Raw genomic sequence first — 25,026 nt, 5'->3', positions numbered from 1 at the left:
CCGCTGTGTGTCTCTCTCTCCCTGGCCCCCTTTCTGTCAGTCTTTCTGTCCCTCTCCCTGCCACTGTGTCTTTCTCCCTTTCTTTCTGTCTCCATGTTCACCCCATTCACCCTAATAATTTGGCACGGCTGATCTTCCCTTCCCTTTACTCAATCCATGCAGCAGCAACAGCATTTCCCTCTTCCCCCCCCACACACTTTCCTTTGCAGAAGCGGCAGTATTTCCCTTCCCCTCCAGGTCCCTGTGAAGCAGTAGCAGCATTTCCCCCCCCCCATTCCCTTCTCTCTCCCCCCCACTTTCCTTTGCAGAAGCAGCAGTGTTATTTCCCTTCCCCTCCAGGTCCCTGTGAAGCAGTAGCAGCATTTTCCCCCACCACCCCCCATTCCCTTCTCCCCCACCCCCCACTTTCCTTTGCAGAAGCAGCAGTGTTATTTCCCTTCCTCTCCAGGTCCCTGTGAAGCAGTAGGGCTTCAGAAAAAAAGAGGGATTGACTAAGTTTAGATCAGCCCATGTCCTGCCCTTACCACTCCTCCTAAAATTCCCCTTTTAGTTCTGGTCATACAGCAGCACTGAAAGAGTCTAAGTAATTTTGAGATACGTCTAAAACCGGGTTTGATTATCCGTACTTGGACTACTTGTCTTATTGATCATCCAAGTACCAATTTAGGCTGGTTTTTAGACATTTTTTTTTTTAAATTATGAGCCCCTTAGGCTCTCTACATATAAATAGTGTCTTTTCTAAGATTCCTACTGGAATGTACATGCTGATTTGCAGAAATCATACATGCATAAATATATACGTTGCACTTGTAAATGGCACAGAGATCTTATAAAATCTTCTCCATGTTTTCCTTGTAACATCTATTTTTAATTTTGTTTCACAAACTGAAGATTTAGCACTGTATGTGAACTGGCTCACCATTTTCCAGGGTCATTTACACTTTCAAAACAATCTAATAATTTGGCACGGCTGATCTTCCCTTTACTCAATCCATGCTGGCTGCTTAAAATGATATTGTGGCCAATGGAATGATGCAATCAGGTGAAATTCAATGAGAAATCTTTAAGAAATGTGAATCTGGTCAGTTACTCACTGATTGGTGAAACAGGTTAGGTCCTAAGTATGCTATTGACCCCCCTGCTCTGCAAGGGAAGACCCCTGAACTACAAACACACATTTTCTTCTTCTTTGGAGCTAGTGTAAATGTGGTTGCTTGTGGACATTTGTTCATTTGCATAGGTTTGTGTGGACATTTGTTTAGGGGTATGTGAGACTTAGGGCTCCTTTTTAGCATGCGCAAACTAGGCACTAAACAAAAAATACTAACGCAAGCTCTATGAAGGCGTTAGCGTTTAGAGCACGCTAAGTACACGATAAAACCACTAGCACACCTTAGTAAAAGGAGCCCTAATTCTATTAAAGATACCTGAATGTATATTGTATTTATAAATAGATTTTTAATATACAGTAGGGTCCTTTTCCCAACCTGAGCACAGGTGTCAAGTCATAAAATCCCTAACCAGATACACAATATCTTTGATTAGTGTCATTATATTGATCAGATTAATGTTTGTCTCTCTGTTAATATGAGTTTAGCTTTAAAAATAAGAACAACAGCCAACTATATTTAATGTTAAATGCCCAGAACTAGAGCAGAAGTCCCTTGAGGGTAAACTCTAAGGAGAAGACACTATAAAGCTACTGGATCCTTAGTGGGAGAATTAAACTCAAACTCAGCAACAGGCTTCTATGATCCTCTCCCCTTCTCATTCATTTCATTTCTGCTTCCTTGGCTATAGACCTACTTCCAGTATGAAAAGCTGACCACATTTTTGTTTTTATTTTAGTGGTTTAAAGGTACATTTGTGTGGGATCATGGCAAACCCTGCAGCATCTTCTACCAGGCCAATGAATTAAGTTCAATCACAGCAAGGTTTTCATTAGATAAACTATTCCACAATTTTGAAGATGCAAGCTCATTCAATTTGGATTTTCATAATGCATTTTCATGTCCTATGGAAATTCACAGACGGTTACTATTTTTTTAAATTGGATTATTTGATACCACCTGGATACCACATGAATGGGGATATCACAATTGGGGGGATAGTAAGTGTGTTATTTGCAGCTCTAAACCAACGATCATCTTTCAGAACTCCCCCTATGTTGAGTCAAATTGCAAAGTAAGTAACAGTGTTTAGCAGATTCATATGTTGTGAAATGTATTGTCATATTGGATAGTCACAAATATACATAATAGTTCCCCTTCTACTTCCCCGCGTCCCTAAGACTAGCACACAGAACTATATGCATCACACAACTGTCACTCATCCTGCCTCATCCAATAAGATTGCATGTAGTGGGAGAAGAGGTGGCCCTTGTTTTCTTATTGTCAAGAAGAATTCTAAATTTAGGATCCTAAAACTTTGGTGGCCAAGGAGTAGGATAAGGGAAGGTTATGAAATTAATATGAGATCCAGGATAATGCTGCTGATCAAGTTATTGAAAGGAATTATCTGAATATCATCTCTGAATATCTTTGCAGTGCTCTCTGCATTGTGTGGGTGGTGCCAGGGTGTCCTGAGTTACCAAGATGAGTTATCAGGATAATACATGATGTTACCACTATCAGATAAGTTACAATCTTGACTCCTTTATCTGGATGTTCAAAATCCATAAGTAGAGATGAAAGAGATTTATCAATACGGGTAAAAAAACTGACTCAACATGACCCGTGTTTTGGTACCTAAGTGTCTTACTCAGGAGTCACAAATGTTGATATATAATATTGGTTCATATAATGGTTCATACAATTGTTCACAAATCACAATGTAGTATTAACCTTTAATGATGAAGCCTTTCTAGTGTTTATAGAGCAAGCATGCAATATCAAAAAAGAGGGAGCAAATAGCAATGATGTGTGGAAGAAGAAGATGTTTTAATTAGGAAGAGGCAATGTTGGTTGGGCTGAGAACTTTTCAGCAGCCCTTTATAGTGGTACTTGTTTTGTTTGTTTTTTTACCTGGGACGACAGAGAGCTAAGTGACTTTTCTAGATTCATGGGGAAGAACACTAGAAATAAAATATAGATTGTTTGGTTCTCAGCTGCTGCACTAACCATTAGACTACTCTTCTACTCCAATCCATGTTCATGCCTCTAATGGCCTGTTTTACAAAGCTGTGCTAGTGGCTGCCATATTACAACAGCCCTGAAGCCCTTTAAATCATTATCGTGCAGCAGCCGCTAGAGCGGCTTTGTAAAACAGGCCCTAAATCTTTTGTTAGTGCTTACTTTACATTATCTGACACTAAATCTCATTACAGTTTTAGGGAAATAAACTACTACAACTTCCTGGCCTTCGTATCTGCAGTGGAAGAAATTAACAACAGCTCAGAGCTCTTACCAAACATCACTCTGGGGTTTCACCTTTATGACACCCACAATCATCCACTCATAGCACTAAGGGTTTTCATGAACATCTTATCAGGAATGGACAAATCAATCATTAATTACAATTGTAAAACATATGGAATACTTGCTGCTATCATCGAAGTTGTTTCTGATGAGGAATCAAAGCTAATATCCAATATGCTCCGGATATTCCACTACCCACAAGTAAGACTTCTCTATTTTATTTTCTACTCTTGACTATAATCCTTTTCTACAGACATCATGTTTCATACATGTGAATTCATATTGCTATCAACAAATACTTAAAAGTAATAAACTGCAAATAGAAAAATATGACAATTGAGAGAGACATTTTCAGTAGCTCATCAGATTGCAAAGTCAAGTTTTCATAGAGTAAATCGTTTTTTGCTCAGAACATACCTACCTAAATGCTGTTTAATTCTTGGTTTCTCATAAGAACACAAGATTGCCACATCCGAATCAGACCTTAGGTCCATCAAGTCCGGTGATCCGCACCCGCGGAGGCCCCACCAGGTGTACCCTGGCATAGTTTTAATCCCCATATCACTCTATGCTTCTCATAAGGAGATGTGCATCTAGCTTACCCTTAAATCCTAGAACGGTGGATTCCGCAATTACCTCTTCTGGGAGAGCATTCCAGGTATCCACCACTCGCTGCGTGAAACAGAACCTCCTGATATTTGGCCTGGACCTGTCCTCCCTCAACTTCAGTCCATGCCCTCTAGAAATATGAGGGGTTCAGAAAAAGCACTTCACAAAAGCTCTATTTCCTTTAACTCCTTGCAAGGTCAAGCATCTATTTTTGATCTCTCATTGCAGTTACAAGCGGGAGGGCATATTGCTTCAAAAATTTATAGACACTTTAAATTCTCTCTCCCTCATAAACTTTCATTCCTTCGTGCGATCTGGGAACATGACATTGGACAAGATATTTCTGACTCAACCTGGCAATACCTATGACACTCTCTTTACAAATCTTCTAAATCTGTATCTACCATCCAATCTTTATTCTTCTTCCTCCACAGAGCTTTGTGGACCTCTGTCTGCTTTCATTAAATCTGTGCTACAATATCTAAAATGTGATGGCCCTGTAACACTCAGATGATCTAAAATATCGTATATTTGATTGTCCGCACTTGCAGAAGTATCGGAGTGATGTCTGGTCTACTATATCAAAAATCCTATCCATTTGTGAACCATTATCTTTGAACATTGTCCTCCTGTAAGGAGCTTACTTTTCGTCCACACTTCCAGACTCCTCCTGTCAATTATTAGACATACTTGTGGCTACTGCTATAAAAACTGTTTGTACTGACTGGAAAAACCTTTCGAAAGTTTTTCATAATCATTGGTGGAATTTACTTTGGGATCCTTTTATCAAGGTGCGGTAAGGGGGTTAACGTGCGGAATACCATGCGTTTCAAACGCCTGCCGTGCTAGTCGCTAATGCCTCCATTGACGAGGCATTAGTTTTTAGGCTTGCCGCAGAGGTTAGCGTGTGATGAAATGTCCAACGCGCTAACCCCCGTAGCGCGCCTTGATAAAAGGAGCCCTATGTCTTACTTATAGAAATGAATGTTATTCTATTAAGCGAACTTGTTCAGCCACTTCTCCCTCGTCCTTTTTGAGGAAATGGTCTGCTCTCAAAGATTGCTTGCTGCTGAGCTCTGCAATAGATACCAGCTAAATTGTTTTGGGTACATATCTCTTTTTGTATGCAGGATAAATCTTTTGTATATCCTTGGATGTTATATATTTTTAAAAATTTCTATTTGTGGTTTAAAACTTTAATAAATAAACTAAGGGCTCCTTTTACTAAGGTGCGCTAGCGTTTTTAGCGTGCGCAAACCACACGCTAAATGAAAAATACGAATGCAAGCTCTATGGAGGCATTAGCGTTTAGTACGCGTGGCATTGTAAAACGTGCTAAGCGTGCGCTAAAACTGCTAGCGTACCTTAGTAAAAGGAGCCCTAAGACTAAAAAAAAAAAAAAAAAAGAAATATGAGGGGCTGGTGAAAAGTGCTCAGCCCAACCAACAAACTTGGAGAAGTCTCCACTGGGAGCTATACACTTAAACCAAGAATTTTCCACCTTTTTTTCCAAAGAATGAAATAGTAAAAATAACTAGACTAAGGGGGTCCTTTTATAAAGGTGAGGTAGCGGTTTAACGCATGGAATACTGCGTGGTAAACTGCCTGCCGCGCTAGTACCTAACGCCTCCATTGACGAGGCGTTAGGATTTTAGGCTGCCGCGGGGGGTTAGCGCGTGATAAAATGTCCGACGCGCTAACCCCCGTAGCGTGCCTTGATAAAAGGAGCCCTAAATGTAAGGCTAAGAACATTTCAGCAGCAAAAAAACTAATTCCACTGTTTCACACAATAAGCTTGATGAGAGGAAAAGTGTGCTTATCTCAAATTTCCAACAGCCCACACTTAGTTTGTATACACACAGCCTCTAAGACCTGTCTGTCTTCCACAGATCTCTATAGCATTGGCTTTTCACTTGGAAAGGAGACATAACTCCAAAAATACCATTCGCACTTGATAATACTCCTATAGAATCGGTTTCTCAACTGAAAATCCTTGGTGTAATAATCGATGTTGATCTTTCATTTCACAGTCACATTAGCGAAATAGTTAAATCATGCTTTTACAGATTGCGGCTCATTCGTTCAATTTCTACCTTTTTAGATTCCAAATCAATCAATATCTTGGTTCATTCCCTAATTATTTCAAAATTAGATTATTGCAATTCCCTTTTAATCAACATAACTCAGAAAGAAAAGAGACGGCTTCAAATTATCCAAAACACATCAGTTAAACTAATTCATAAAGCAAAAAAATTTGACCACGTTACCCCTTTGCTTATTAAATCACACTGGCTCCCTATATCTCACCGAATCACTTTCAAAATTTTATTTTTAGTATACAAAACCTTTAGTATACAGTGACCTTTAATGAACCTCAATTTATATCAAAAATGATTGTCCCATATAACTCTTCTCGTTCCCTAAGATCTTCTTCATCACAACTGCTTTCAGTCCCCTCGTTGAGAATTATAGGCACAAGACGTAATGATATGTTCTCCATGAAGGCCCCCACACTGTGGAACTCCCTTCCAAACTTTATTAAAAGTGAAAAAGACCTCGTCTCTTTTAAGAAAATTTTAAAAACATATTTATTTCAAGATGCATTTGAATCATGAAACACAACACCCTAGGTTTTCTTTTTTTTTTTTTTTTTTTTCCTCGCCCCATTATTACCTAATGTGTTTTCCTTTTGATGTAAAATTTTAACAAATAACGAAATTGTAACTTTCCCCTTTTTCCCTCTATCTCCCGTTTAACCAATTTGTTTGTCTATTGTCTACCCTATTTAACTAAATGTATTACCACATTCTGATGGTTTTTTAAACTGTACATCGCTTAGATATTGTTATAAGTGATTCATCAAATGAAAATTAAACTTGAAACTTGAAACTTGAAACTTGAAACTTATTAATAAATCTTCATCCACTTTTTTCTTTCTTTTTAGCCAACCAAAGCCATCAGAAGTGGCACTCTTTTCTGTATCAAACACAAACTGATAAAGAGTATATTTTGCCGCTAACACTTCCGCATCGGATAAAGGATTATTAAACCATTTTAAATCATTTTTCCAAAATGATAGTTACCCGCTCTTCTACGAAACTGTGATAGCAGTTTCTAGCGCGGGGAGCCATGCTGAATGGCCTGCGCTGCTCCCAATGCTCATAGGAACTCAGTGAGCATCGGGAGTAGTGCGGGCATTCAGCGCAGTTCTCTGCACTAGAAACTGCTATCACAGTTTCATAGAAAAGAGGGTTAATCTTTTTAATTTTAAATCTTTAAATATATTCAGCTTGCACTTATCTTATTAATCTGATGAAGTGTATTGTCTAATAACAGTCAGCAATAATAGTTAGATTCACTTGATGCACAAAAAAGTGTCACTTCTGATGGCTTTGCTTGGTTAAAAAGAAAGAAAAAAGTGGGTGAAGATTTATTAATGAGATAATGCTATACTGTGGTAGACAGACGGGTCTTAGAGGTTGTGTATATATATTATAGAGGATATAGACTTGTAAAAATGTTCTTCTGATAACCAGTGTAATTGATTAATCACACTTATTTTGTGACAGGCAGGCTGTGGAAAATTTAAGATAAGCACACTTAAATGTTTATTAATTTATTGGAAACATTGACTTATAAAGAAGTGTTGTCAGTAAATAATGAGACATACCATTGGAGAGGTTTTTCAGGATTGATGATAGAAACGAGGAACTGGTGGTATTCAAACTTGGAAAGGTAAACATGGGTTTTTGTGGGTTACATTTTTGTAGTTCTCTGTTTAGCTCAGCAAAATCAATCAGGCAGTAGTGTAGCCTGTAGAGTCTGTTAGAGAAGGAGGGAAGAGGACATTCTCCTTCTGAGAGGAGAGAAATAGAAGACATATATTTGAGTAAGTATATATTATTTTGCTCTGAGCTTTGATAGGTTTGGGAAGAAAAGTTCAATTGTAGGTTCCCTTCTAAAGATAGTTTAGATCTTAAAAGAACAAACTTTTAATAAAATCCTAATGCTCTCTATACTAGTCTAATATATTCCTAGTAGTAATGCAATTTTTCCATTCATTTTTCATATACACAGCAGATATAAATTCTCAAAACCTGCACATTTCAATCACTATATTCAAAATAAAATCATTTTACCTACCAGCAATCCTCTGCAGGCTGCTGTAATTGGCTTTAAAGGTGAGGCTGGGAGGCCAGAGGGGAAGCCGGAGGATGCTAGAGAGAAGGGGGAAACATGCAGGCCTTGGCGAATCGGGCAGCGTTGGCACCGCACCATGTAGGGAAGTCAGCTGGCAGGCACCTCTCTTCCTCCTCAGTGTGCCCCGGCACACAGTTTGAGATACACTGGTTTACACAATCAAAGTGGTTTACATGAGGCAGTGAAGTTTTAAGTGGCTTGCCCAGAATCACAAGGAGCTGCAGTAGGAATCTAGCTCAAAACCTCAGGGTACTGAGGCAGCTGCCCTAACTACTATTTTTCTTTAATTCTTAAAAAAATGTAATAGAGAGAGACACTTAAATGGACTCATGAAAGCAGTGGGTCAATATATTATATATTGCATTTATAAGAAAAGTCATAGGAGATGGGGCGCACTTGACATTCAATGAACCATTTCCCTGAAGAAGTATCAAAACATATCTTATGGAGGCAGTGAGTCCATGCTTTTGTTTACAGATAAGTGCACCTTTTTGAACTTGAACTTATATGACAAATAGAAATGAACAGTATGAATAATGGTTTTGAGCATGGAAAATGGTTTAAAATTAATTACAACTCTGGACCAATGACAAGTTTTTGACTGAATGCTATCTGAAAGAGCAGTCCATGGAAGGTCCTTAAAAATATTTTTCTGATCAAGGTTGATAATTGAGTAATCCACAGGATGTTGATTGAAATATATTTGAGAGCCTATTGATCATCAGCTTTATTTTTGTGGTGCAGTCAAAATGCATTGATGATAATTTCAAAAGTTGTGTGTGTATGGGGGGGGGTTGGTTGTGCTGACTCCTTTTACTTTTTGTTTCACTTTCACAAAAAATCACACTAGGGAGCCAGCTTTTACTAAGGATTAACATTTTTCGTTTGGCTTAAGAATATATACATACATCTAAGCAATTTCATTTTTTTCATATAGGACAGTGTATCTCAAATTGTGAACCGGGGCACACTAGTGTGCTTCCTGAGATTCCTAGTGTGCCACGGCACACTGAGGATGAAGAGAGGTGCCTGCCAGCTGACTTCCCTATGTGGTGCGGCGCCAGCACTGCCCAATTCGCAGAAGGCCTGCATGTTTCCCCCTTCTCTCTAGCGTCCTCTGGCTTCCCCCTGGCCTCCCGGTCTCACCTTTAAAGCTAATCACAGCAGTTTGTAGTGGATTGCCGGTAGGTAAAATGATTTTATTTTCAATATAGTGATTGAAATGTGTCAATTTTGAGAATTTATATCCGCTGTGCATATGAAAAATGAATGGAAAAATTGCATTACAATTAGTAAAGGAGATGGGATCTGGGGAAGAGCTTGGGTGGGCCTATGGTTGGGGTACTCAGCTGATATTTGTTAGACTTAGGGGATACTTAGCTTGAAGTAATTAAGAAACACTGCTGTAGGCAATCAGCTGGCGCTAGTGCCTCTCCCTCTCTCCAGGCCTCTTCCCTGCTGACACCCCCTACTAGCATTTCAGGGTCCATCTGGAGGGCCTCTGCACATGCGCAGACATCGATGTGATAATGTAACACATACTTGTGATGTCATCATGGTGACGTCTGTACACCTCTGGGTGCCTCAAGCCGTGGCCACTACCTTTAGTGTGCCTGGCTTGAGAAAATTTGAGAGAAACTGATATAGGAGAAGAAAATGAACAAAAAATATTCGACAGAGTTGGGCAGTAATATATTACTGGTAATACTCATATTAGTTTTACAAGTAATACATTATTTTTTCATAGTAACCTATCTAGACTAGTATTAGTAACATATTCTTGTTTAATTAAAAAAATGACTGTTTTATATTATTTTTGTAATGTAACATACTCAACAATAGTTACCGGTATTTACACTTTTAACAGTAATATATTATTGGTAATATTACTGTTATTACATTTCTTACCCTTTCCATCAATTTATTTCCTTCCATTTGACAATCCACATTATTTCATTTCAGAATTTGATTTATTGAAGGGCATAATCAAAACATCCAGATGTCTAAAAACCTGCATAAATCGGCACTTGAATGTCATAATCACTAGGACGTCCAAGTGCTAATAATGAAAATAGTCTTTCTGTATATCTAGCAATGTATTCTACCTTCTGTACATTCAGAGCATGAGATGAGCATGGTGGAGGCATGTTAAAGGTGGGCTTTGGGCAGCTTCAAGGGTGGGTTACATATTGACATCTTGCAGTAATAATCAAACATTTTGTAAGACATCCTAGACAGAACTTATAAGTTTGGAACTAGACCTGTTTTAGAAGGGACTGAGACCCAAATTCTGTAAGCAGCGTCTAAAGTTTAAGGAATGGAAAAGGTCGAAAATGGACAAAAACTGGAAAAAGCACAAACAACATCAAAGCAGGTGCCATAAGGCAGTATGAGGGGCCAAAAGAGACTACGAGGAAAAAATAGCCAATGAGGCAAAAAACTTCAAGCCGTTTTTTCGATATATTAAGGGGAAATGACCCGTGAAGGAAGCGGTGGGGTTGTTGGATGACCATGGAATAAAGGGAGTGCTAAAGGAGGACAGCCATCACCAACAAACTGAACACATTTTTTGAGTCTGTATTTACCAAAGAGGATATACACAACATATCGGAAGCTGACAGACTATACGCAGGAAACGAAGACGGGAAACTGACAGGGTTCAAGTTTCAAGTTTATTTAAGATATTTGATTTAATCACACAATCCAAATCCAATGCGATTTATATTAGTTAAAAGTTAGGTTAAAATAAAAAATCAAACATGACAATTAATACTAATTATAACAGAATAATACATTTAAGAAAGGGAGGCAGATAACAAAAGGCAAATTCTAAAAAAAATGGAAAAAAGGGGAGGACAAGGGAAACAAGGTTGTGGAATGGATACCTGCTTAATTTTTACTAGATTGTATTCCTGGTCTAGTATAACTTAGAATGAATCTGTTGACGATCAGAGTAGAAGAGGTATGCAGACAGATTCATAGGCTTAAAAATGATAAATCCCCGGGACTGGATGGCATCCCTCTGAGGGTAATCAGGGAACTGAAAGGGGCTACAGATGAACTTCTTTAACTAATAGCAAATCTGTTGATCAAATCAGGAAGGATTCTGGAAGACTGTAAAGTGGCGAATGTTACGATGATCTTCAAAAAAACGTTTGAGGGGAGATCCGGGAAACTAAAGATCGGTGAGTCTGACCTCAGTACTGGGAAAGATGTTAGAGGCGCTGATCATAGATCACATCATTGATCACTTTGATGGACACAATCTGATGAGGACCAGCCAGCATGGTTTCAGCAAAGGAAGATCTTGCTTGATGAACTTGCTGCACTTTTTGAGGGAATAAACAGGCAGATAGACAAGGGTGATCCGGTCAACATCATATATCTGGATTTTCAGAAGGTGTTTGAGAAGGTTCAGCATGAATGAGTACTTCAAAAAAGTGTGAACCATGGAACTGAGGGTGAAATACTCACATGGATTAAAAACTGGCTGGCGGATAGGAAACAGAGAGGGGGGTTAAAGGACAAAACTCGGACTGGAAAAGCATCACGAGTGGAGTGCCACAGGGTTCGATGCCTTGACCCGTGCTCTTCAACATATTTATAAATGACCTGGAAATTGGTACAACGAGTGAGGTGATTAAATTTGAGGACGATATGAAATTATTCAGCGTAGGGAAGATGCAGGAGGATTGCGAAGACCTGCAATGGGACATCAACACGCTCGAGAAATGGGCTGCAACATGGCAAATGAGATTTAACATGGATAAGTGTAAGGTGATGCATGTCAGTAACAAAAATCTTATACACGAATACAGGATGTCCGGTGCAGTACTTGGAGAGACCCCCCAGGAAAGATGGAGTACTAGTCGACAAATCAATGAAGCAGTCCACACAATGTGCAGCAGCGGCAAAAAGGGTGAACAAAATGCTAGGAATGATTAAAAAGGGGATTATAAACAGATTGGAGAAGGTTATCATGCTGCTGTACTAGGCCATGGTATGCCCTTAACTGGAATATTGTGTCCAGCACTGGTCGTCGTACATGAAGAAGGACACAGTACTACTCAAAAGGGTCCAGAGAAGAGCAACTAAAATGGTTAAGGGGCTGGAGGAGTTGCCGTACAGTCAGAGATTAGAGAAACTGGACCTCTTCTCCCTTGAAAAGAGGAGACTGAGAGGGGACATGATCGAAAAATTCAAGATAATGAAGGGAATAGACTTAGAAGATAAAGACAGGTTGTTCACCCTCTCCAAGGTAGAAAGAACTAAACTAAACTAAACCTTGGGCTTGTATACCGCACCATCTCCATGGTTGTGGAGCTCGGCACGGTTTACAGGAATTGTAATGAGAAGGGAACTCCAAGGAAGGGCTAGAAGAGATCAGAGGAGAGAAGAATGTTAGAGGGCTGGGAAGTCAGAAGAGGGGGAAGTGTTAGGTTTTAGAGAAAAGAGGGCATTCTCTAAAGTTAAAAGGGAATAGATTCCGTACAAACGTAAGGAAGTTCTTTCACACCTAGAGAGTGGTAGAAAACTGGAACACTCTTCCAGAGGCTGTTATGGGGGAAAACCCTCCAGGGATCCAAGACAAAGTTAGACAAGTTCCTGCTGAACCAGAACGTATGCAGGTAAGGCTAGTCTCAGTTAGGGCTCTGGTCTTTGACCTAAGGGCCTCCGCATGAGTGGACTGCTGGGCATGATGGACCACTGGTCTGACCCAGCAGCGGCAATTCTTATGTGCTTATGCACTTACCAGCTACCTTATTCTCATTTGTAACAAAAAAATTGTAACGTTCCTGAACATGTCCAGTTAGCTCTTTTGTAATCCGCCTTGAACTGCAAGGTACAGGTGGAATAGAAGTCACCAATGTAATGTAATGTATTTCAGAGGCGCCCAACTAGATAGGTGCCTATCTAAAATTGAATAACAAGCTCAATTAAGCTTTTTAATCAGCACTAATTGAAAAATAGGTGTCTATCAAGAAAGCGTGACTCTGTAACAAGGTGCCTCTAAAAATTTGGGCGGCCTTGCAAAAAAATAGGCGCTATGCATATTAGCCATGGGCGTGGCTACATGTTAGGCACCTTCTTACTGAATCACTGTTCTTAAGCGTACTTAAGTGCTCGCATGGGATCCTAACTTTTAGTTGTGCCTAGAGCTGGCCTATTTCATTGGCACCTCCAAAATAAGTGCTGCTCAACGTGATTCACTAAACAGCACCCAATTGTGCTTGGATTGTGCTGAACAGTGCCTATAACAGCGCCTAACTTTTGGTCGCTTCTTATAGAATTTGCACCTAAGTGCCACTAAGGTGCCCAAATTTACCAGATGACCACTGCATGCATCAAGATAAGATACCCCCATATTCCCCCAGTACTCATGGACCCTCTCATAGCCACAAAGATCAGAATATAAGCATATATACCTGTCTCCAGAGCATCAGTACCTGATATAGGAAAGTCTAGTAGAGCTCGACAGGTTCTTGATCCTCTACAATCAGGTTTTTGCTCCTACATTCCCCAGACTGTCCTCGCTAAGGTATGCAGTGACTTGTTCATGGCCAGATCTAAGGGCCTTTACTCTATCCTCATCTTTCTTGACCTGTCTGCTGCCTTTTGTACTGTTAATCATAGCTTATTCCTTGATATGCTCTCCTCATTTGGATTCTGTGAATCTATCCTCTCCTGGTTTGCCTCCTACCTTTCCAAATGCACCTTAAGTGTATGTGTTGGTGGCTCCTCTTCTGAAAACTATCCCGCTAGTGATTGGTGTACCCATAGGCAGTGGAATGCTTTTTTGTTTGGCGGGCCACAAGCTCTGCCCCAGACCCTGACCCCATAATACTACTAATTGTAATATCATTTTTTCCATTTAGTTTTCATATATACACACAATATAATGTTATTAACAATACATAATAACCCCTATGCAAATACAGGACCACAAACTAAAAGTACTAATATATACAAAAAAAACCCTAAGATGCAAGACTCTGCATGCAGTACAACCCTCAGAGAAATAGAGACACATGCATTTCTTCCTGAACAGTGCAAAATATAGACAACAGATGCAATTTCTCAATTGAAAATATAATCATTTCCCCTACCTTTGTTGCCTGGTGATTTTGGTTTTCAAACCATCTTTCCCAGTTTCTGACTGCACTTCCTTCTGTCTGTGCTCTTAACTGTGTTTCAAGGACCACCTTATCCATTTGCTGTTTTTCTCTTCTTCACTTTCTGTCATACATCCGTTTTTAGCATTAACTTTCAACATTCAACTTTATTCCATTTTTCTGCTTTCTTCTCAAAATCTACTTTTCCATGCCTTCCCTTCCCATCTTTCAATGTGTACCATCTCCTTCCTTTTTCTTCTCCCCTACTCCCATCTATCCATAAGAAGCATTTCTTATTATCTCTTTCCTGTCCCACCCATCACTGTACACAATTTCTTCCCTTTGTATCCCCTTCCCCGCCATCCCTATGCACCATCTCATCCCTCTCCCATGGTCAGCCACCTCATATGGTTTGGCATATTTCTCCTCTCCTTCCCATAGCCTGGAATCTCTCTCCTCTCCCATGTTCTGGCATCTCTCTCTCCTTCCCTCCCTCCTCCCGAGGTCTAAAATCTATCTCCTCTCCTTTCTGTGGTCTCTTCCTTCCCTTCCATTCTGTTGTCTGGCATTTCTCTCTCTCTCCTGCCCATTCAAGTGGTCTGACATCTCTCCCTTCTTTGGGTCATCTCTCCCCCAGTGTAACATTTCTCCCTACCTCCTCTCCACTACTATTATGTCCAACAATTCTCCCTTTCTTCCTTTCCCCATATACATCATCTCTCTTTCCCTCTCATGCCATACACCTATGCCTAAAAATTCTCTGTTCCTTTTCCCTCCCTCAATGGCAGCATTTGTTTCTCTCTCTTCCCACTACTCTGCCTGTGCAGCATCTCTCTTTTCCTCCTTTCCTAACCCCACCCTAGCCCATGCATTTGTCCTTCTCAACCCTCTCCCAGTATGTGCAGTATTTCTTTTTCCCAACCCCCTGAGCATCTGTCTTCCTTGCCTTCCCAACTCCTTGCCCCCTGCCCCAGCCTCTCCCTGCTAGGCTTTGCACCCATCCCTCTCCCTTCCCTATCAGATTGTGTACCCAGTACCCCTCCCTCCCCTGTTAGGCTTTTCACCCAGCCCCCTTCCTTCATTCCTTTTCTCCCTCTCTCCCCTGTCAGACTCTGCACCCAGTTCCCTTCCTTCTCAACTCCTGTCAGGCTCTTCAAGCAGCCCCCTTCCTTCTTTCCCTCACTCCCCTATCAGACTTTTCACCCAGATCACTTCCCTCCCAACCCCTGTCATACTCTGCACTCAGCCCTCTCCCTCCCAGGCTCTGCAGTGCACCCTGCCCCATACTCCTACCTTCTCCCTGTCGATGGCAGCTGATCTCTTCTTCCGCTGAGTGGCAACCAGCAGGAGTGCGCTTTGGCACTGCCTGCTCAGCACTCAGCAGCTTCTTTGACTCCTGCAAATGCTGTAAAGAACATCTGAAATTTAGGCATCCTTTAGCATTGGGGCACTGAGCTGCATGTGATTCTGTAATTGAAAGTCCAAATCAAAGCTACTCCCATGTCACGCCTATACCACACACAAACCTAACTTTTAGGTACAGCTTTTTCTGATGGGCATCTATAAAATTATGGATGCCTATTTTATGAATCACTCACAGCCTTTGGATGTCTAAGTACCACATAATTTGCCCCTTTGTGATGGGAGATAAGAAGAGTACCAGGAGAGGAAATATAGTTTCACTAAAAGAATAGTTAAGCTCTGGAACTTGCTGCCAGTGGATGTGTTAACAGTGGTTAATGTAGATGGATTTTTTTAAAAGTGTAAACAAGTTTTTAGACAACCCTGGCATCCATTGCATGGAATGTTGCAATTATTTGGGTTTCTGCCAGGTAGTTATCACCTGGATAGGCCACTGTGGAAACAGAATGTCTAGTCCAGTTTCTGTTTCCACAGCTCAGTGGAAACAGAAACTGGACAGAAACTGGACTAGATGGACCATCGGCCTGACCCAGTATGGGAATTCTTAAGTGCTTATGTTCTTGCTGTACTGCTGCTAAGCCCAAGCTGCCAAAAGTGGGCTTTTCACATTTTACCATCAATTGGTAATTTTACCCTAGCAATAGTATATTTTGAAATTAGAGCCTAATGGGGTAAGAGTAACTAAGGATCACTTCTGCCCCAGCTGATAGACAGCAGGGAACCCCTTATAGGATACCGGGGGGGGGGGGGGGGGAGGTCTGTTTTGAGTGGAGAGTCTTGAGTGTGGCTTCAGGGGTTTGAGGATTCTGGAATGTGACTTTGGGGAATTTTTTTCTAGATGATAGGATTGACTTCAGGTATGGTTTTAGGAGACTAAGTCTGCCAATCTGTTATAGAGAAGTGAGCTATACGAGGATAGGAGTGACTTCAGAGGGATGGTGGTTTGTTCTGAGGGAGATGAAAAATCTTTACATGGGGTACCCATTTTAATGCACTGGCACTTTTAAAATAGTTACCAGAAGCACTGGACTGCCCATTAGTGGTCTAATGCTTCCAGGGCAAAAAATAACAGCCTGTGAGGTTGATCATGATTGCAAGTTGTGCTATTGACTCCCACTGTAAATTAAACTCTAGTAAGAAGATATATTATAGCAGCTTAGTAATTAACCCCACAATTTTTTAAAAACAAAGATAATTCTGAATGAATTATATTTCTCAACAGATCAGGTATACTTCTCAGAATTCTTTTTCAAGGGAAACATCTCCATATTTATACCCGATTATGCCAAGAATTCTTAAAATCATTACTGGGATTGTGAAGTTAATAAACCATTTCAATTGGACCTGGATTGGTATCATCACACCTGATGATGACAACAGCCTGACATTTGTCCAGATCCTGAAAGAAAGGGTTCAGCAAAATGGATCCTGCATTGAATTCATAGAATTTTACAGTCACAGCAATACTTTGCTATCTAACACATTTGAACAAATTAATAAAAATGTTCATAAATCATCAACTAACGTGATCATTGCTTTGATTAATAGAGATGATATAGGGGGTAACATTTTAAGGAGAACATTTCAGACGATACCTGGCAAGGTATGGATTATATTAAGTGATATGGATCATCAAGCAATTTATCTAGTTAATTTTGGCTACAAGAATAACACCCTGCTATTCTCAAAAGTAAAGAAAAATATTCCAAGCTTTTTAAAATTTATACGTGAGGTAAAACCTATTATGTTTCCTAATGAAGCGTTAGTCAATTATTGGTGGACTGGACTGTGCAATGAGAATTGCCCCCAAAGCATCAAAAGATCCTGCAGAAGAGATCGGGGTCCATCCTATCTGTTCCCCTGTGGCACTTTTCATTTTGCCAACAGCTATTACATTTACAATGCTGTGTATGCCCTAGCACATGCACTGAGAGATATGCTTTTCTCTGGATCTGGACAAGCCACTGGGTGGAATGGAGACCAAAGAACATTATCAGATTATTTGCCTTGGAAGGTAACATCATTTCATAAGAGAATGTGATATTCAGAAAGCAATATTGTGCAGAATAAGGGCAAGAAAGGAGAATAACTTGCCTATATCCAAATAAGTTCAGTATATTCAGTGCTATCATCTGAATATTGACCCTTAGGAGTTTAGCACTTATTTTCAGCAGCAGGCAACTAATTTAGGCACATTTTATTTGAAAATTAATTGCAGACCTATAGAGGGGCATAATCAAAATTTTGAAATTCCAAAAAAACATACTAAGTCAGCATTTGGATGTCCTAATAGCAAGGACATCCAAGTGCCGATAATCAAAACCAGCTTTCTGGATGTGCAGCAGCTCTTCTATGTTGTATATCCAGAGCTCAAAAGGGGCCTATTGGGAGTTATGTTATGTGCGGGAATCAGGCAGGCTTTAACCTGGATGTTCTGCAGATATAATCAAAGCTTTTCTAGAGAGAACTTAGATGCCAGCAGTTAGACCTTTTTTAGTTTTGTCTAAGTGCCCCAAAGCTGCCCAAACTGACCATATGACTACTGGAGGGATTAACCTTAATACCTTGTAACTAAGGCGTGTCAATCAACTTTTCATGGCCCTCAGAGATGTCACCCAGGGATCAACACGATCATATCCCTCGGCTTTACACACCCAATCGTCATCGGGTCAAAACTAATGTGCAAATAGTGTATAAATTTTAACGTTTCTTTTTTTCTTGTGTATTAAACTCTTATTACTAATCTTAAAACAATAAATATGACTGTGAGTTTTAAAGTAGATACTTAGCTTCACCGGGATGGTAAGTAGCAGTTGGTAAGGGATACATATGCCAACATGTTTCACCCCTAAAAAGGGGGTTTCTTCAGGGCTACTATCCCTGCAAACAAGAAACCTTGTTTAGGTATAGAAGACGCTAAGCATAACATATAAAATGTATACCATTCACACCATAAATATGCTCATACCTTTTATGCTAGTTGTACACGGCTGGCCACCCGATCTAAGTTTTTTTCAAGATGGCCGCGGCGTGCTCAAAAGCGGTTTTAAATGTCCCAAAACCCGGAAGTGAGGTAGGAAGAGGGAGGGAACCCAACCTCTACTCACACCCACTCTGGGGGAGGGAAATGTTTACTTCTTTATTCTTCTCCTATCCTCCCATCATTTTGATACAGGGGAAAACCCTTATACTCCCAGCGAAACATCATAAAAGGGATGACCACTCTAATTCAAGATTTAACCCATGGGGGATAACCGATTTTAAACGGTATATCCATTGTTGTTCCATGTAGTTTAACTTAGCCTCCAAATTCCCCTGTGTCCCTTCTGTCTTTAGTGTGTCAATGACTCGCCATCTGATCTGATCTACTTGATGTTGTTTTGACAGCCAGGGAGGAGGTTGATCTGGTCTGCGTATTGCCATACTCTGTAGTTGTCAGTAGTATGGTGAGATCTATCAGGGAACATTGGCATATTCTAAAGAATCTTAGGGGTTTGACTAATTTTCCCCTCATTACATACACTAAGGGAAATACTATTGGCCAATTATTGAAACGCCGCAGACCAGCCCATGTACCATCGGGCCTGCATGCTCCCTGTTCCCATTGCCAATGGTGCGATAAGACCATTGGGGGTAATGTTTGGAAGGACCCACATACTGGAAGAGTCATTCAAGCAAGAACATATACAACATGTAAATCGGCTTGGGTTATATATGTTATTGTATGCCCGTGCCCTTTGGTATATGTGGGTCGCACGAAACGTGCGATTTACCTAAGGCTCAATGAACACAAATCTAGAATAGTGACGAGTAATATATCCGCGCCCTTAGTTCAACACTGGCTGTCAAAACAACATCAAGTAGATCAGATCAGATGGCGAGTCATTGACACACTAAAGACAGAAGGGACACAGGGGAATTTGGAGGCTAAGTTAAACTACATGGAACAACAATGGATATACCGTTTAAAATCGGTTATCCCCCATGGGTTAAATCTTGAATTAGAGTGGTCATCCCTTTTATGATGTTTCGCTGGGAGTATAAGGGTTTTCCCCTGTATCAAAATGATGGGAGGATAGGAGAAGAATAAAGAAGTAAACATTTCCCTCCCCCAGAGTGGGTGTGAGTAGAGGTTGGGTTCCCTCCCTCTTCCTACCTCACTTCCGGGTTTTGGGACATTTAAAACCGCTTTTGAGCACGCCGCGGCCATCTTGAAAAAAACTTAGATCGGGTGGCCAGCCGTGTACAACTAGCATAAAAGGTATGAGCATATTTATGGTGTGAATGGTATACATTTTATATGTTATGCTTAGCGTCTTCTATACCTAAACAAGGTTTCTTGTTTGCAGGGATAGTAGCCCTGAAGAAACCCCCTTTTTAGGGGTGAAACATGTTGGCATATGTATCCCTTACCAACTGCTACTTACCATCCCGGTGAAGCTAAGTATCTACTTTAAAACTCACAGTCATATTTATTGTTTTAAGATTAGTAATAAGAGTTTAATACACAAGAAAAAAAGAAACGTTAAAATTTATACACTATTTGCACATTAGTTTTGACCCGATGATGATTGGGTGTGTAAAGCCGAGGGATATGATCGTGTTGATCCCTGGGTGACATCTCTGAGGGCCATGAAAAGTTGATTGACACGCCTTAGTTACAAGGTATTAAGGGTGATCTACAACATCACCTTAGGCAAATAATCAATAGCACCTTGTAAGAAAATACAGTTTAAACCGATTGTCCTAATACTGGAGGGATTAAGGCATGATTCTCCCTTACTCCCCCAGTGGTCACAACCCCCTCCCACCACCAAGAGATGGGGATAAAACAGCACATTGATGGCTTGCCAATAAGCTGATCAGGGCAGAGAAATCCCATCAGCTAAGCAAGTTTCATGGATTCCTGCTGGCTGAGCTGATAGGGATTCCTCCTGCCAAGATCATCTGATACTGGCATGGGGATTCTCATCAGCTGAGCTGACAGGAATCCCTGAAACCTGCTCAGATGATGGGAATTCCTCTGTTGTGATCAGACAAAGTAGTTGGGTACATTTATAAACTTGTTTTTGAGTGTTTTTCATGGGGACTTTTTTATTTTTGAAAATGGCTAAAAAAGATAGACACAAAAATAGTAGAGTGGGCATATAAATTCACATAATATTCAAAAAAGGTTCTTTAACAAACTTCTCAAAGCACTCTCCAAACCACACAAAAAAGTTTGCTGGCTGAAAAATAGTATTGTAATAATATTGAAAAGGTGGAAGATCTCAGACTCCTTTTCCCAGCTCAAAATAGAGCAGCTTACGCTGATCAATTCAATGGGATATTATGTCAATCATTGGTCTACCACCTCCCCCAAATACCAACTATATCAAAATTAATTAATTGAAAAATCATAAAAGGAACTTAGCTTCTGATGATTGATCTCTTATGATCACTGATTTCTGGTCACTGATCCCTCAGTGACCAGTGACTGATTACTGACTAATTAAGTGCAAATAAAGTCAGTTGTGAGGAGTTGAATGCCAGTATTATTGCTAATTAAGTTAGGCACCAATAAATGGCAGACTTTATAGAATCAAGCCTAGATTCTGTTAATGGCACCAAAAGTTAGGTAACAAAATGCCAATAAAAATCGGCAATTAATATAGAAAGAGTAAAAACCCTCACTATATCTCAAAATTAGGAAGAGTTCAAGAATATAACACAACTGTAATCAATCAGCAATAAGCTATAGGAGAGAGACCTCAGTATTGGGGAACTGTAATGATTCAAATCTCTAGCAGTGTACCCCCGGGCAGACAACTCATATTTCTTGAAAACTGTAACCTAAATGGACAATGCGGTAAGCGACAGTGGACCAGATGCCACAGAGGGCAAGGAAGAACACAGTACAATATGAGGAGCCACCCCCAGATGCGATCCAACAGTTCAAACACATTTTAATATCTAATATATCTAGGGCTTCTTTGTCAACCACCCAGATGTCAGTACTAAACAAAGGTTTTTCATTTGTTCCTACTGTGAAACATGATTCTTTAAGGTGAGATGTGATCTAGCATGCATTATTAGTAACCTTCAAGTGAAATTGTACTTTTCAACTAATATTTCTGAACAAGATACATCTATATTGCACCCCAAGTCATCGTGGTGTCCCCTAGGCCTTATAGATCCACATATTGCAACCTTCAGGGATTTGGTTTTGAGGGATATTAATATAATGAAATTGTATAAGAACACTAAAAAAATACACTAACATGATTACAGCTGAATTTCAAGCTTTACGTTCTCTTCAGGAAGATTCTAGTATTATAGGGAAACCAGCTGACAAGGGAGGGTCCATTGTCGTTATGGACCAATTGCAATATCATGATGAAGTTTTACACCAACTTGAAGATATCCAGAATTATCAATGTCTAGAGAGTGATCCCCTTATGAAAATTAAAAATGTCATCAGTAAAATAGTTCAGGAAGCTTTGGCTTCTGGAATGATTACTAGAGCGGAAAGTTGATTTCTCCAAATTTCAAACCCTAGGATTCCGGTATTTTATACAGTTTCAAAGATCCATAAATCTCTGGTTTCCCTCCCTGGGAGACCCATTATCTCCTTGAGAGGTACAGTTTTAGAACATCTGTCTAAATTATTGGATTACTTCTTACAACCGTTTGTGACAAAGCTAAGTCTTACATAGAAGATACAACTGATTTCTTAAGTAAATTACAGGAAATACCTCATGTATTATCTAACAGTTTGCTAGTCACCTTAGATGTGGTTGCTTTGTATACAGGTATACCCTAGCAGGAAGCTTTAAATAAGGTAAAACATATTTTGGACCAAAGAACTCCAGGACATAGGATTTTCATAACTTTTTTGATGGCATAAGCCGAATTGGTATTAACTAAGAACTATTTCTGATTTGATAACCAATTTTACCAGCAATGCCAGGGGGTTTGCCATGGGGAGCACAGCAGCTTCAAGTATAGCTAATCTTTTTATGTCACACTTTGAAGAGTCTCATTTATATCTTGCATCACAATTTCAATTTGTTCAGTGTTAGTTTTGTTTCATAGACAACATTTTTCTGGTTTGGACTGCCTCGGAGAATCTTTTGGAAGAATTCATAAGGTGGATCAATTCTTTGATGCCAATTCTTATATTTACAGTTACTTGGGATCAATTTCAGATTGCCTTTTTAGATACGACAGTAATTTTGGATAAGGGTGGTTTACACACTATAGTGCACCATAAGCCTTCTGAAAAAAACAAACAGCTATTTGGCTTATACCATTTGCCATCCCAGATGTCTCATAAAAGCTATGCCCATTGGTCAATTCTTATGGGCTAGGAGGATATGCACTACAGATTCTGATTATAAAAAAGAAGTATGCGTGCTATAGTAAAAATGTTCCTGTCCAGAGGTTATCCCAAATGGACAGTACCCACCGGGATGTGTTTTTATTAGATTGACCCAGGGAAGATAATAAGGGTCAGGTTTGTGTTCTTTCTCATTCTACACAATCTTCCATCATTTGCTAAAAGCATTTATAGACATTGGCATGTTCTTCAATTATTTATCCCTCAGAACCTGACCACTTAAGTATTAAATAAATTATAAATTATTGAATAAGAAGTATGTTAACATCTAACTTAAAAAAAAAAAAATTTATGTAAGACTACCGGTGACGATCAAATGCATAAAGCCAGATACTATGAAATACACTTGAGTATCTTGGTGGCATTTCTGAGGGTCTGGGCGATTAACATTATAAGAGAGGGGGATAAAGAGGTAGTCGAAGTTGGACTTTTCTCGAAGTAACATATTTATATGACACACTCTCTCATAATCACTTGGACACACTGATATATAATTTATTACTTCAATTACATCAAGCATTCACAGAAAAACCTTGTGTAGCCTATATTTGACTGGGGCATAAGAGGGTGGGGATGGGTGGAACTGGGCAGGCCTGGGGAAAGGTTTAGGAGTCTAAATTTTCCAAACAGAAAATCTGGTAACCCTACGGGTATGTGAGTGAGAAAATAAGGACTGAGCAAGGGACATCAACGCCTCTTTGAAAGCTCATGGTTTGAAAAATAATAAACATGCAAAAATGACACCAGCGCAAGGTTTTAAAAATTATAATTAAAATGTATTGAGTTATTGTTTCTATTTTTCCATTATGAGATCAAAAGAATCCAGCATAATTGCTTAACAGTTGCGCTAATGGGAGATCGTTATAGTTGCCAAACGCTGGCCTTCTCATAACGAGCTCATCTTAATATCTCATTTCATTCTATTATATACTTTTGGTTCAGTGACATCATCAGGTTTGACAACCAATAAAGTAATATGGGTGGTCTTAAAAGTTAAACAAAGAAAATTCCTCCACGTTTAAAAGTTTGACAAAGTTTTAGAAAAGTACATTTGCCCACCCACAGTCGTTTCTGAATATAAATCACAAAAATGTATTAAGAGAAATTATTTGTTAAAAGATGCTGAAAAGTTCTCAGCCTAAGTTTCATCCACACACAGTTCTGCAAAGTTGTCAGCCTGAAGGAGGGAGCTGACAACTTCACACAAAAGCCCTCCTATGTTAGAGCAGGGGTCTCTGACTTAATTACTTCCAGATGTTGCTTTAGGATTTCTTTAGGTTGCAAAGATATATATATGTTTTTTCAAAACCCATTCTTTTGTTTAATACAGTCACACAAATCACTCCAGGGGCCCCCATTCATTCATAACTCGGCCATTCATACTTAATGCATTTTATATCTTAGTTTAGGACACGTTATCTTCCTAGCCAGTCTACAGCACATGTGGTATTAATTAACACAACGATGCTGAGAACAAAGACTTGGATAAACTGACCACAAAATGGATTCCAAAAGCTGAGGAGATACAGCAAAGACAGAGAATCTAAAATGGATTCCACTGGTTTCTTTTATGATCTGGCACAACAGCAAAGTATACAAAAGAACACCATTCTTTCCCTTATATTAATCTGTAGTGTGTTTTTCTGGCTTTGGCTTCGGTTATATTCAGATTTTTATTCACCAATTTTTTGTACGCTTCCATTGGGCGTGGCCCTAACTAACACATATGTTTGTATCTAGCTAGAATTACCCAGAATCACACGAAAAACAAGCACTTTTGTAGAAAAACTCCACAAAAATACTGCACTACATGTTCCGACATCCATTCCATTACCGTCCCATAAACATCACCCCCTACTGGCCACGAGCCACTACTCCTCAGGACTCA

General features: G+C 39.7%; 1 protein-coding gene across 1 annotated transcript in view; it reads left to right on the top strand.

Moving 5' to 3' along the window:
* Positions 1-25,026, top strand: part of LOC117346181 (vomeronasal type-2 receptor 26-like) — a 49,515-nt gene that overhangs the window by 3,110 nt on the left and 21,379 nt on the right. Inside the window, exons 2-3 of the mRNA XM_033915583.1 lie at positions 3,326-3,617; positions 16,983-17,363. Of these exons, the coding sequence (XP_033771474.1) occupies positions 3,326-3,617; positions 16,983-17,363 (673 nt within the window). The remainder of the gene's footprint in view (positions 1-3,325; positions 3,618-16,982; positions 17,364-25,026) is intronic.

This window comes from Geotrypetes seraphini, chromosome 12 (assembly GCF_902459505.1).
Source record: "Geotrypetes seraphini chromosome 12, aGeoSer1.1, whole genome shotgun sequence".
Taxonomy (NCBI): Eukaryota; Metazoa; Chordata; class Amphibia; order Gymnophiona; family Dermophiidae; genus Geotrypetes; species Geotrypetes seraphini.
This window is presented reverse-complemented; position numbering and strand designations above follow the sequence as displayed.